The 16043-nt window shown below is 34.4% G+C and overlaps 1 protein-coding gene across 1 annotated transcript in view; it reads right to left on the bottom strand.

The window, feature by feature from the left end:
- Window positions 1–16043, bottom strand: part of LOC131845741 (neurexin-1-like) — a 231611-nt gene that overhangs the window by 14770 nt on the left and 200798 nt on the right. Inside the window, exon 11 of the mRNA XM_059194832.1 lies at window positions 5050–5157. Coding sequence (XP_059050815.1) covers window positions 5050–5157 — 108 coding nt within the window. The remainder of the gene's footprint in view (window positions 1–5049; window positions 5158–16043) is intronic.

The raw sequence follows: 16043 nt of genomic DNA, 5'->3' as shown, positions 1-16043 counted from the left end.
GGAATCGAACCCGCGACCATCGGAAGTAAGGTGGTGTCCAAACCGCTAGACCGTCGAGACCCACGGGCGAGCGAAAACATGCGGATATCATCATCATCATCATCGCAGCCCAGAAGCCGTCCACTGCTGGACATAGGCCTCCCCCAAAGATCTCCACGACGATGCGGATATAATGAACAGAAATTTTTAATACCATATTCTACCAAATTAATAAATTATTATTACTGGAATATATAACAAAGAAGCCAACATCGATCACATTTCAATATTAAATATGAACATTACTCTAAGCACAAAATTAATATATATAATAATATATAGGTGCGAATTTGTGTTGGTATATAAAGCCTACATTTTATTTGATACAAAACAGTGAATCACTAGACAAATTAATTCAAAACCAAGTGTAAATGTCGACATTTCATCAACACCACACATAATGCCGTTAGTTCACTAAAATTAAGTTCACAAAACAAATTAGTGCTCTGCTACTATAATATTCTTGAACACAATACATATCGCACTTTTAACAGTAAATCGTTTAAAGTGCCTTTACACAACACGATCTTTTACGCGCATTCAAGAGCGTGCGCTAATTGGCACGGGAAAGCTAGCGCGCGCACTTGTGAGGGATTCCATTTAAACTAGATTTTAACAATAAACCGCATAAAGTGCCTTTACACAATACGCTCTATCACGCGCGATCAAGAGCGTGCGCTAATTAGCATGGGAAGGCCAGCGCGCGCAAATGTGAGGGATTCCATTTAAACTAAGTTTTAACAATAAATCGCATAAGGTGCCTTTACACAATACGCTCTTTCACGCGCGATCAGGAGCGCGCGGTAAATATAGTAGCACGGCAATGTCAGCGTGCGCAAATGTGAGGGATTCCATTTAAACTAAATTTTAACAATAAATCGCATAAGGTGCCTTTACACAACACGCTCTTTCACGCGCGATCTGGAGCGCGCGGTAATTATAGTAGCACGGTAATGTTAGCGTGCGCAAATGTGAGGGATTCCATTTAAAGTAACATTTAACAATAAATCGCATAAGGTGCCTTTACACAATACGCTCTATCACGCGCGATCAAGAGCGCGCGCTAATTGGCACGGGAAGACCAGCGCGCGCAAATGTGAGGCTTCCATTTAAACTAAATTTTAACAATAAATCGCATAAAGTGCCTTTACACAACACGCTCTTTCACGCGCGATCAGGAGCGCACGGTAAATATAGTAGCACGGTAATGTTAGCGTGCGCAAATGTGAGGGATTCCATTTAAAGTAACATTTAACAATAAATCGCATAAGGTGGCTTTACACAACACGCTCTATCACGCGCGATCAAGAGCGCGCGCTAATTAGCATGGGAAGGCCAGCGCGCGCAAATGTGAGGCTTCCATTTAAACTAAATTATAACAATAAATCGCATAAAGTGCCTTTACACAACACGCTCTTTCACGCGCGATCTGGAGCACGCGGTAATTATAGTACCACGGTAATGTTAGCGTGCGCAAATGTGAGGGATTCCATTTAAAGTAACATTTAACAATCGCGCGTGAAAGGACATGTTGTATAAAGCTACCTTATGCGGTTTGCATAAGGTAGCTTTATACAACACGTCCTTTCACGAGCGATCAGGAGCGTGCGCTATTTAGCGCGGGAAAAGCAACGCCCGCATTCATAAGGGAATCCATTTCACTATTTTTGTGTTCGCTCTTTCGCACGTCATGCGCGTATGAATCATATCATTTTACTTTATTTTAAATATTTATTTTTTGTTTTCCTAAATAACATTTTAGATTATTCAATTATCTTTTTTTTATTATGCATTCATACGCCATTTTGCAATCATCCTTAATTATTACAATATGCGCTAAAGCACGCACGATTGATGCACGTGCGCTTGCTGGCGGCGCACGGTTTTTCTTGTTCTCTTTGTTCACATTTACATGCACTTTTTTTTCTGCATGAAGTCCTATTAGCGCGTGAAACATCGTATGTGTAAAGACAACTTTCAAAAATAGACTTTTTGCAATCTATTAGAGGTAGACTTCAAAAGTCGTCAGCATCCTCAGTCCACCTATTTCAGCTAAGCAGCTTGCTTTGTAAGCTGTGTTTCGATTGTAGAATGCGAATAGGCAGTAAAATTGCAGGATAAAATGCAGGATATCTTAGTCCGCTGGATTACAACGCAGGAGTGGTAGCTCGGGTGTCACATGATAACGAGACGTCCGTAGTGCTGATCATGTATGTGGTCAACGGCTACCGTTTACCATCAGGTGGGAAATCATCTTGTTTGCCATTCCAATTACATAAAGTAAAAATTTTGGAATCTAATTTAAAGTTTTCTGTTTTTATATTGCGACGGTCGCAATCAAGCATACGGCCCATCTGATGGTAAACGGTTACCGTAGCCATGAACGTCTGTATCAAGTGCGCATTGCCGACCCTTATGTTAAAATATTAAAGTCAAAATCCCAAAAATGTGTGCGATATGTGTTAGACACTACTGTGCACAAAATACAAACATAAACACACAAATTCCTCGTGGGTGAAACTTTATAAGGTACCATACACAAATTCCCCTAGTGTGGTCTCGGATTACGCCTCGACATCCGCCTACCATGCATTTCAATGGATTTCAACTTACATTAAAATGAAATGTAGCTACAATATTCTTATTACAAAATGGCAGTCCATTAATTAAGAGAAACGATGGTGAATTAATCGAGTTCAATATTGAATATTTAAGCTGTTTATCCGCTGATACAAAAAGGGGATTAGAATTTAATTTCACAGACATTAAATTGATAGCTGGAAATAATTATAGGAAAAATTTATAGAATAATACAAACGACTATTTATTTTATTCATCTATACATATAAATAACATTGGAGTGTCTGTTTGTAATATTGAAATAACCGATTTTTACTACATGCATATCAATATAAATACGGTACATATACCAAAAACCCACTTTTTAAAATTTTTGTCTGTCTGTCGGTCTGTTTGTTCCGGATAATCTCTGAAATGGCTGGACCGATTTTAACGGGACTTTTTTTGGCAGGTAGCTGATGTAATAGGGAGTAACTTAGGCTACTTTTATTTTAGAAAAAAATCTTTTATTTTAGACAAATAAAGTTAAATTCTACGCGATCGAAGTTGCGGGAACAGCTAGTTTAATATATATATATACATCCTTACTAAAATTATAAATGTGAATGTATGGATGTTTGTTACGCTTTCACGCAAAAACTACTGAACCGATCATCATGAAATTTTGTACACATGTTCTTGGAGGTATTAGAATGAACATAGGATACTTTTTATTTAAAAAATGCAAGCGAAACCGCGTGTAAAAGCTGCTATATAATATATACAACTTATAAACTTTAAATTCGTGTATCATTAATAGGAGTCCCTTTTTATTATTAGGAGGAGCAAAGTTCCTAAGATACTGGCAGCGTTCCCCCTTTGAATGGCTAGACTAATTCTTTAACCGAGGTAGCTGCCAGCTCTTCGTTCTTCTGTGATATCGACTAACCTTTTTGTTATGTAACTAAAAAGTCTTATAGCGCTTGGACCCCACGGACCAAGGGTCTCGACACCGAATGGGACAATATATTTATTTTAATAATATATTTCAGTTATTATGTTATACTTAAGGTTTTTTAATTGGAGTTTCTTTGTTGTAGAATTAAGTTATGTATATATAATTTGTAATTATAAATTTAATATCTCTGTATACATGTAGGTACTTATATTCGTGTATCTATGTCTATATCCACATCCAGAAGCACTGGATCTGCAATAGTGCAATGAAGTCCAATGTCTCTGGATTGGACAATCCGACATATTTGCTATGCTGTTTAAGAAGCTGTTTGCGCTCTTCCATATACATTATTAATGCAGTTCTATTCCGAATTATGGCATCAAAGCCATCTATCCGCGATGCTGCAAACATCTCTAATGCGCTACAGAACTCCTTATAAATGTTATATATCTGCCGCTTAATCGAATCGAAATCGATTTACGTAAGTGCCTTTTCACACGTTCGACCTTCCATTTGAATTAATATTGCAATTAAATTACTCTCATAACTGTCTTCTTACACCTTCCGGCTTCCAGTTACATATTATAAAGTCTATATGGATTGTATATACCAGTCTAGACTTCGTACAACGTCATATATCTCTGTCTTGTGGGGGGAAGGGTATTGTTAGTAATGTGACCTTTTGACCCCATTGCTAGCAATGTCCCATATCAGGTTGACCTCTACGCGGTTCCCTTTGGACGCCATCTTGATACATTTCTGATGAATTTGTTGACCTCATGCTCATCCTATCATCCTCCATTGATGCCCCGCCTGCGTAAGTCGATAGCGGAGGCGGGTGCATCATCCATTATCATCCATAAAAAAAAACTCTGTGTTAGCGACATAGAGTAGCTACTTAGTTTACTTGATAATACTGAGGCATTTTAATATCCATAGACTTTACACACAGGTTTATTATAAGGTCTATCAGGATGTATCTATACTAATAAACGTAATCGAAGTGTACTTTCAAATTAACAGCTTCTTCTACTGTACTTACAGTATATACTTTCATAAGCATTGAGAAGACAGACAGATAAATATATATATATATATATATATATATATATATATATATATATATATATATATATATATATATATTTTTATCTGTCTGTCTGTTTCTTATTGCTAATTTCTGAAACGACTGTACCGATTATGACAAGCTACTCATTCGAATATCACTAATGTTATAACGACTAACTTAAGCTACTTTTATGTTAGAAATATTTTTTATTTTCATTCCACGCGGACGAATTCACGGGTAACAGGTAAAGAATTATGTCAGCCAATATTTTATGTGAAACTAAATTCAATCCCCTTTAGTGATAATAAAGCGGAATCATTTGATGAATTTGATGTCAATGATCACAATGATAGATGATAATTGTTTTAACTCATATGTGGCTTCTTTCCACCCCAAAAGCTCCACCCCTTACCGTGCAACCTACCCTTGGTGGTTTAGCGCCCATGTTGAAGACAATCAGACCGTTGGGCTCGTTGGTTCGAAACTTGAAAGAGATTGTTCCTGATTTGACAGCCTCCCATTTCGGCAAGATCTGAAACATAAATAAAACAATATTTTAATATACTAATTTGTTATAATAACATTTTTTTTTTTATAATTTCAGTACAGTGAACTCGATAAAAATGTAAGTTTTAATTTAATTTGAAATCATTATTAATAAATAAAATAAAATATATTCCATTCAAAAAATAGCCATCTGTAATATATGACCGTGGCAGATTTGAAGTACAAGTACTTGAATATGTTTATTTATTTATTTATTTACGTTGTGTTACACAATTATGGTATATCAATGAATTAATTCACACACACAATATGCACCTTTTAGGCGCTGCAACGTAGAAGAGAGGAGGCCGATTTTTTTAAATATTTATTACTTTATTAATGTTCAGGACAATTTGAACCTAAAATAAATATAAATATTTTGTAGTATATATTTTCGGTTTGTAATGGCAACACTTAACAGTTTAAAAAGGATTCATTCAAACTGTCACTCACCCCTTTCTGTTTCTAACTATCAAGCCATACACACTGTACTCCTGTAAAATCAAATATAAAAATACAGTCCAAACATATTAAAAGCATATGTTGTTTTATTAATCCAACATACTGCTTGTGGTCCATCGAAGCTGTGAAATTCGACTGTTGTTTGGGTACAAATCATCCCGAACAACATACTCCGTCTACGGCCATACCACGTCGACGGCCGGCCCCAGAAGATTTTCGTGCGAAATCTATAATTTCGTTGCGAAATTTCAACATCGTCGTGATTACTCGTGATACACATCGCACAAGAACAAGAAAAACTGGCAGCTAAGTTGAATCTCAATATAATATCAGCATTTTAATATTTTTCCAAGACGAGGGTATCTCCATCCACGGAGTTAAAATTCAAAGCAAGAAGAGACAAAGAGTCTTAAAGTTACGTCATCCTTTTCCTATTTTCGCTCTGTGGCACACAGTGACTTTAGCTTTTATAATCTGTCACATTACAAAAAACAAAACTGCTGTATCATTGTGACAAATAAAGTGCATAATTATTGTTCTGAATTTCAAGTGTTTGTGAAAAATAAACCGTAAAAAAAATGGAGAATTCTGACACTCTATTGCGTGATTTGAAAAACCGGCGTAAACTCATCAAGGCATCAATCACTCGCATTGAAAACTTCGTGGCAGACCCTATCAATTTGGGGTCGTCTCCTGAAATGTTTGCGGCGAGACGAGATCGACTAACAAACATATTTAGAGAATATGAGGAGGTACAATTAAATATATTATCTTATGACGATAAAGATGTGGAAGATGTGGGCATCATAGAAGATAGGTACTTTAATGTAATGTCAAAAATAACCTCAATTTTAAAGAAGTTAACTCAGACAGATTCATTGTGCACAAATGTATCCAATTCTAAGCTGCCCAATATCGAAATTCCGTCATATGATGGCAGGGACTTCACCAAATTTAAGCCTTTTATTGATTTGTTTTTGGCAGTAATACATAACAATAGTTCATTGTCCGATGTACAAAAATTATTTTATTTAAGAAAATCTTTAACTCATGACGCCTTATCTGTCATTGAGAACTTACCTCTTGTGAATCAATCCTACAAAGAGGCCCTAGAATTGTTAAATAAACGGTTTGATAATGAGGCAAGATTAATCTCTAATCATATTAATATAATTTTAGAGTTACCTTGTATGCAGAAAGGTACTGCGGCCGCTATACGGTCATTTATATCAGGGGTACAGCAACAAATGTATGCATTAAAAAATTTAGGGCAGCCAGTCCAACATTGGGACATGCTGTTGATATCCATACTTACTAAAAAATTAGACCAGTATACAAATAGGGCTTTCCAATTAGATAGGGATCCCAATACATTGCCAACAATGGTAGATTTTATTTCATTTTTAGAACGGCGTGCTATGGCGCTGGAAGACAGTGGGGATAAAAGTAGCACTATTACTTCAAATAAATCTCCCACTGCACATAATAAAGTCAGCAATATTGCTACTACTAGTAATAAGTCTAATAAGCTGTGCTTGTTTTGTCAAGGTACCGGCCATGCTATACATGGCTGTCCTCGCTTCAAGCTGGCCGCCTTAGAGGACCGCTTGCGGTTTGTAACAATTAATAAATTATGTAATACCTGCCTGAAATATCACATAGGTAAGTGTAAATTTAATTTTGTTTGTAAATACTGTAAACAGAGCCACAATACGCTTCTGCACAAAAATAATAGTTCTCATGAGAATCATGAGGAACCTGTAACTTTGCATTCTATAAATGTAAAAAATAATCTTATTCTACCTACTGTAAAGGTTAAAATCATTGACCAATATGGTCAAGATATCTATGTAAAAGCCTTGCTTGACAGTTGTAGTCAGGTGTCATTCATCACCACTAAATTGATGGATAAATTGAATTTAACTTCTAAAAGTTGCCAATCCAACATACTTGGAATTGGTAAGAGAAATAATCAAATAAATAAATTTGTAAATATTACAATATTTTCTATAGTAACTCATGTTCAGTTTAATGTAAAATGCCATGTTGTCAATGACATTACAGCTCCCCTGCCGCAACAATATATAAATATTTCAAGTTTTAATTTTCCAAATCATATTAAATTCTCTGATGATGAGTTTTATGTACCATCTGAGATTCCTATGCTTCTGGGTGCTGACATATTTTTTAATTGTTTATTAGATGGTCATATTAAAATACCTAATGGTCCTGTTTTACAAAACACATTATTTGGCTATGTTGTGGGAGGTGATATGTATAGTCAAGACACAAAGTGTAATAATCAGGAATCAAACCTGAATCACCTACAATATAATAACTTTGTTTCTAATTTGGTAATATATGATAATGAAACGTTAGAAAGTGTAATGGAAAACTTTTGGCTGTCTGAAAGAGTTCCTGAAGTTGTAACTGAGGTTTCAAAATTAACTGAATTTCAGAGAGCTGAACAATGTTTCATAAATTCGGTAAATATTCAAAATAATAAATTTCATATTGATATGCCTCTTATTACTGATATACATGACTTGCAGCTTGGGGATTCTCTTTCAGTGGCCCTTCCAAGATTTTTATCATTAGAGAAAAAGTTTAATAAGAATCCTATGTATTTTAAACAATATAAATTATTTATCGAGGAGTATATTGCCTTGGGACATGCCAAAATTGTTGATATCAGTACCTATGATTTTGATAACGAACCGGTTTATTTTTTGGCCCATCATGCCGTATTTAAAGAGGACAGTGTAACAACTAAGCTGCGTGTTGTGTTTGATGGAAGTATGCCATCTTTGAACAAAATCTCTTTAAATGATGTCATGCTGAATGGCCCAGTGGTCCAAAATGAACTCTTTGACATATTATTGTTGTTTAGAACATATTGTTACACACTTACCTGTGACATTACAAAAATGTTTAGAGCCATAAATATAAATAAACATCAACTTGGTCTTCAAAATATTCTGTGGCGAGATGACCCCAAAAAACCTATCTCTATCCTGCAACTTCAGACAGTCACATATGGACTGAAGGCTTCCACCTTTATGGCCACGCGATGCCTTATAGAGTTAGCTAGACAAAATAAAAATGAATTTCCACAAGCTGCACAAGCCCTGCTTTCTAATACTTATGTCGATGACATTATATGTGGTGCGGATAGTTTAGAGCAGCTTGAACAAATTAAAATTCAATTAATTCAATTATTAAAAATATGGGATTTGAGCTGCACAAATGGTGTTCTAATTGTCCTCAGGTTTTACATGATGTTCCTTCTAATAAAAAATATTTTGAAAAAATACATAAAAATAATATTGTTAAAACTCTGGGTATAAAATATGATATTATATTTATATTTTCAAGTCCTATCATTGAAAACAATTATTATATGAAAACTAAGAGAAAAATTCTTAGTTTTATTGGGAAAATTTTTGACCCATTAGGTTTGATTAGTCCTGTAGTGGTACTAGCCAAGTTATTTATGCAAGAGCTATGGTCTATGCAGATTGACTGGGACTCTACATTGCCCCAGAAACAAATTGATCATTGGAATAAATTTTTATTTAATCTCAACTCGATGGGAACAATTAAAATACCACGAGTCATATACACCAATACTCTATTCCATGTAGAGTTAGTTGGATATGCGGATGCCTCTCTTAAGGCATTTGGCTGCTGTCTCTATCTGAGAAATTTTAATTCTGATTCTAGTGTCTCTAGTAACTTACTTTGTTCTAAAACAAGGGTTGCCCCTCTAAATAAATCCATAACCATTCCAAAGTTAGAACTTAATAGTGCTTTGTTACTAGCAAAATTAGTAAACAGAGTAAGCACCATATTGCAAACAAGATTGAAGTTAAAGGTGTTTCTATATAGCGATTCACAGATAGTATTAGCCTGGATTAAAATGGCCAATATTAAAGCGAATCCATATGTTTCCAATAGGGTTAAGGAAATAAATTCTTTAACTAAAGATTTTCAATGGTCATATGTAAAAACTTCTGATAATCCTGCAGACTTGCTCACAAGGGGAATTGATCCACATAAATTGCAATCAAATTATTTGTGGTGGCATGGTCCTAAAGATTTAATAAATAATAAATTTTGCCATACACCTGCCGACTGTAGCTATCCCATAGTAAATCATGAGCCTGAATTATCAGTGAATGTCTACTGTATAGATCCATCTGTATTCGATTTATTTCAAAAAATTTCTGATATTAATAAATTACAAAGAGTCATCTCTTATATTTTACGTTTTAAAAATAATTGTCTCAGTCAAGAAAAATTTAGTGGTTCGCTGATGCCTAAAGAGCTCTATAACGGACTCTCAGTAGTAATTCGGTGTATTCAAAGAAAATACTTTCATAAGGACATAGAGTCAATGATAAAGGGAAAACCTATTAAATCTGGTTTAGCTAATCTTTACCCATATTTAGATCAAACTGGTGTTCTCAGAGTAGGAGGGCGTCTACAAAATGCGAAAAATATTTCCTTTGATAAAATGCACCCTGCTATACTTCCAAAATCTTCTCATATTACTCATTCCATAATTCGAAGAGAACATCTTAGATTGTTACATGCTGGTCCAAAGCTTGTATTAAGCTCCTTATCTCAAAGATATTGGCTTATTAGTGGAACTCGCGAGGTCAAAAAGGTGGTGAATAAATGCATAAAGTGTGCTCGTTTGAAAGCAGAAGCTTCTAAACAATTAATGGGGTCTCTACCACAAGATAGGCTGACAGCTAACAGACCATTTCAAATTGTAGGTGTGGACTTCTGCGGTCCATTCAGCATCAAAATTCCACGAAGTAGAAAGCCGGTTCTTAGTAAGGCATACATAGCGCTATTTGTTTGCTTTGCTTGTAAAGCCATCCATGTTGAGTTGGTAAGTGACCTCACCACAGAAGCATTTTTGGCATGTCTCAAACGTTTTATTGCTCGACGAGGCTTGCCTACTCATATATATTGCGACAACGCAAAAAACCTTTAAAGGTGCTTCAAATCAATTAAAAGACTTATATGAATTGTTTTCTAAAAAAGCTCATAAAAATGACATAGAAAATTTTTGTTCTAAAAGTCATATAACATTTAAATTTATTCCTAGTTACCCACCTGAATTTGGAGGGCTTTGGGAAGCCGGGGTTAAGAGTGTTAAGAGCCATCTTAAAAGAATTGTGGGGAATCTTTCTTTAACTTTTGAAGGACTTTACACTGTAATTACAGAAATTGAAGCAGTACTTAATTCGAGACCTTTGCTTCCCATGAGCTCAGATATCTCTGATTGTAAATACTTGACACCTGGCCATTTTTTGATAGGCACGGCAATGACCAGCTTACCTGAGATTGATTATTCTTATAAAGATATTAGTAAATTAAAATTTTGGCAAATTCTTTCTAAATTAAAGCAAGATTTCTGGAAAGCTTGGTCGCGTGACTACCTGACCCAATTGCAGAGCAGGCCAAAGTGGTTGCATCCACATAATAATTTAAAAGTTGGAGATCTTGTTATTGTAAAAAATGATAATCTTTCTCCTTTAAATTGGCCCATGGCCAGAATTGTTAAAATATTTCCTGGACCTGATGATAGAGTCAGGGTTGCTGAAGTAAAAATGGGTAATAAAATATACACTAGGTCTTTTAGAAAATTATGTCCACTTCCTATAGATGGACAATAAAAGAAAACTCATTATTCATTTAAATCAATTATACTTTGAACTTAGAATATCTTTTTCTTTTAACAAATTTACTGCACCAACCCTGGCCCGGCCCCAACTATGTTCAGGACAATTTGAACCTAAAATAAATATAAATATTTTGTAGTATATATTTTCGGTTTGTAATGGCAACACTTAACAGTTTAAAAAGGATTCATTCAAACTGTCACTCCCCCCTTTCTGTTTCTAACTATCAAGCCATACACACTGTACTCCTGTAAATCAAATATAAAAATACAGTCCAAACATATTAAAAGCATATGTTGTTTTATTAATCCAACAATTAACATTTATTAAACTCATAGAAATTTTTAAACTTTCGTGTTTAATATACATTATTTAAATTATTAACCGGGTCTTAACACGAATAAGTGTTAAGACCCGGTGTTTACAATGCTTCTGACTATCTCATCTAGGATAACAGTTGTGAATTTATAATTTTTTTTGTTAAATTATTAAAATAATTTAAATATTATACTAAAATAACCGAGTTTTAACACGAATAAGTGTTAAGACATTGTTAATAATTTAAATATTAAACTCATGTTTATTTTTCAACAATTTTTATAACTTCACAACTGTTATCCTAGATAAAATAGACAGAGGATTTGTAAACTATCGACATTATCAACGCAACACTTAAAATGCCTAAATATCGCTGAGTAAAACCTTGAGGTCCATATATTATAGTTAACTAAACCACAATTGTCTCTATTTTTGTAACTATTTACGGTTTTTTTTTATGTATTTACAATGACACACAAAATGGCCGACCGGATAGTAAGCAGTTATCACCGCAAATATATAAACAGTACTACATATATCACGTTATTATATGACATCCTTGATACTATTTACGCGTATTCCAGAGGTCCAAGATATTATCCAGTAATTTCACTAATACCTAATCGCAGCCTACACCCGAAACAGCTTACAAAGCAAGTTTCTTGGCAGCTGAAGTAGGTGAGTTGAGGAGCACGACTAGATACAGTCTACCTCTGGTTGAGACTAAGTTTTCGTCTTCCTCGATAATTGTTTCAACTTCAGCCTGAAGTCTTCTTAGAGGTGTGATGGTGCATTCGCCGCAGCGTCTAACTTTGCATTATCGTTGTGAAGCGAGACCATAGTTTTATTAAGTTTTAGTACACAGTTATAAAATTATTAATTCGATCACAGAACAGCTTACTATACTATACATACTATACTTATACGTATAATTAGTAAAAATCACGTTTTATATTTAACGTAACAGTTTACCCGTGATCATGGCGGTTGAAACACTGCCGAAATATCGAGAACTCTGTAAATAAATATAAAACGTGGTAAGGTCCCGTGATTTTTACTAATTATACGTATAAATAATGACCGCGTCTATACCGTAATTTAAAACTGTATATATACTATACTTTCTGTGGTTTCTATGATATTAGGTAGTCAAGAATTATTTGTACTGTCCTTTTGTTCTTATGAAGATATGAATATTTTGTACTATTGTAAAGGATTTGTATTTTCCCTCCAATGATTCAGTTGAGAAAGAAATATTTTTTAAAAGTAATAAAATAATGTAGCAAAGAGGTCGCATACACTCGTAAGTAACAATACCTAATATCTTAGACATAAATCGAATACCAAAGAGCTTTGGTTGCACTCGAAACAACACTGACCACGACACAAATAAAACTGAATCTCTGAGGGATACTAAACAGAATATTCGTTAAAAGGTACTTAAAAAGAATTTGATCATTAATGTAAGGAAATAGCGTGCTTCGAAGAACTTCAAGAATTCAAAACGCTTCGTCATATTTACTGAACTCAACGAGAGGAAGTTAGTGGAAAAATTTGATCACGCATAACTTATGGATAAGAAGTTCTAACATTCCAATCCATTAATATAGTACGTTTTAGTTTCTAATGGCATATCATTAGGAATTTTTTCTACAAACACAAACAACCACATTGCATAAATTCACAAGATATTTTTAACGATAGTCCTGGACAATTCACACAATGCCATCTAGTCCCAAGCAATGCAGAGCTTGTGTTGTAAGTACTAGATAACTGATATAAATACTTAGATATTTGTAAATACTATACATAGTAAATACTCAGAGCAATAATAATAATCATACTCATAAATACAAAAAATTGTAGCGTGCGAGAAGTCGAACCCGCGACCATTAGAAGTAAAGCGATGTGCTATCCAAATAATCTAAAATGACACAAGGCGATATAGCTGTCCTTGTTTCAATCAGAACTTAACACATTTTTTTGGTGTTGACCAGATTCGAACTCATCAACTTTGTACTAACTCGGGAAAGTCTAATAATCGTACTAGTGTAAGAAATAATTTATATGTCTATATATGTGTGCTAGAACGCTATACGACCTCGGTGGTATAGCGGTCTAGCACACCGCTTTACGACCGATGGTCGCGGGTTCGATTCCTCGCACAGCACAAACATTTGTATTCATGAGTATGATTGTTTGAATCGGTCTGGGTGTGTTCTATTTATAATATGTATGTATTTACAAAAAAAAATCTATGTATATTTATCAGTTATCTAGTACCCATAACAGAAGCTTTAGCTAGCTTAACTTGGGTCTAGATGGCGCTGTGTGAATTGTTTTGAGATTATTTACCTTCTACCCTCTGCTGCTCTTCAGTTTACCCGTGATCATTGCCGTTGAAACACTGCCGAAATATCGGGAACTCAACAAAAATAAAACATGGATCCCGTAAGATCCCGTGATTTACTAATTAGACTATCCTTCTTCTTAAAAAGGGGTAATCGGTTTAGAAAATTAGTTAGTTACGCGCTGGAGATGGAACAAAGAGGAACTTTGAATAAACGGCTTGCATATAGATTGACTGTTTTTATTATTGCCACCTGATTTCTTACACTAGTTCACAAAGAGTTGTGAACTAGTGTAAGATTTTAATTTTAAAAGTAGAGACTTTTAAAATTAAAAACTCCGAACGTCCAAATTTTAACTCCGAATGCCAACCTTGTTCGCAAACCATTTCCTCCCTTATCTGTACATTAAATCAGTTATTTCCATCTACCCCCATTTCGTATATCGCTACCAGTTATAATTTACCCTAATGGCTAGACCCGAATGCGTCAAGAGTTATTATTTTTTATTTTAGGGTACCACAAAATGGAATTTATTGTTGTTACTTATTTATAAAGATATATGTATCTCCAAAAAAAATCCACAACGGTTTCATGTTTTAATACTCCTTTTTACTTCGGATGATCGCAGGTTCGTTCTCAGCATAATATAAATATTTGTTCATATATGAATATATCTGCATGTATTGTTCTATATGGAGCTGTGTGAAGAATTTGGTGCGTTCAAAAAAATTATTGGAAAATAAAAAAACGCCCACTGATTTACTACTCCGATTAAACTGGTCGTGAGTTCGCTTCTGACCGGCGTAGTATCAAAAAACTTTGTGTTAATTTATATATCTCTGACTAACTCTCTGGTGTTAAAATATTGTCATCTATTTACTTCCGATGATCTGGGGTTCGATTCCTCGCACATGTGTAAATATTGTTTGTTGGTCTGGGTGTCTTCTATGTATGTATAATATGTAAAAAAATATATTTATGTTTTTTAATCAGTTGTAGTAACACAAGCTCTGCTTAGCTTAGGAATAGATGACGCTGTGTGAATTGTCCAGGAATATTATTATCATTACATAGTATAAAACTCGCTGTCGCTGTCTGTCCGTCCCTATGTATGCTTAAATCTTTAAAACTAAGCAACGGATTTTGAAGCGGTTTTTTTAATACATAGAGTGATTCAAGAGGAAGGTATGTTTAATACATGTACAGCGTGTGAAGCCGGGATGGGTAGGTAGTTATTAATACAAAACCAAATTAATCCAAGAGATGGCAGTTGAATATTAAATATATATATTACGAAGTATGGCTGTATTTGTTTACCACACCGTTAATATTTCAAAATACTACCTTATCTATACATATAAATAAAATTGGAGTGTCTGTTTGTAATATTGAAATAACCGTTTTTTACTACATGCATATGAATATAAATACGGTACATACACCAAAATTACATTTTTTACAATTTTTGTCTGTCTGTCTGTCGGTCTGTTTGTTCCGGCTAATCTCTGAAATGGCTGGACCGATTTTGACGGGACTTTTTTTGGTAGGTATCTAATGTAATAAGGAGTAACTTAGGCTACTTTTATTTTAGAATAATAAAGTTAAATTCCACGCAGACGAAGTCGCGGGAACAGCTAGTCTACAACAAATATTATGACCCGTATTTATTTCTGTATTTTGTCTTTTGTCAAAAAATGTTTTTCTATTTCTACCAGTTGTCTAGTAGCTGCCCATACTGCAAGCTCCGCTTACAGACCAGATAACACCGCCAGTTATATCCAGGGTTATTTATTATTTACTACCCACCGTCGCTTTGCTTCTGCAAAATATAGTACAATTACAGGAATGTTCTTTAAAATACATTTCCAGATACGAGACGTGCCTCTCCTATTGTAAAATAATTGTACTAGTGTTACCTATATCTGTACTAATATTTTAACGAGGAAAGATTCGATTTTTGTATGTTTTGTTGTAACTCAAACAATATTTGTCTGATTTTAAAAATTATTTTACTGCTCTGCTGTATAATAGTATATATAGCTGTA

The sequence above is a fragment of the Achroia grisella genome, unplaced genomic scaffold (assembly GCF_030625045.1).
Source record: "Achroia grisella isolate CSIRO2021 unplaced genomic scaffold, CSIRO_AGI_Agris_v1 utg483, whole genome shotgun sequence".
In the NCBI taxonomy this organism is placed as follows: domain Eukaryota; kingdom Metazoa; phylum Arthropoda; class Insecta; order Lepidoptera; family Pyralidae; genus Achroia; species Achroia grisella.
The sequence above is the reverse complement of the archived record's forward strand: the minus strand, read 5'-3'. Positions and strand labels throughout refer to the sequence as shown.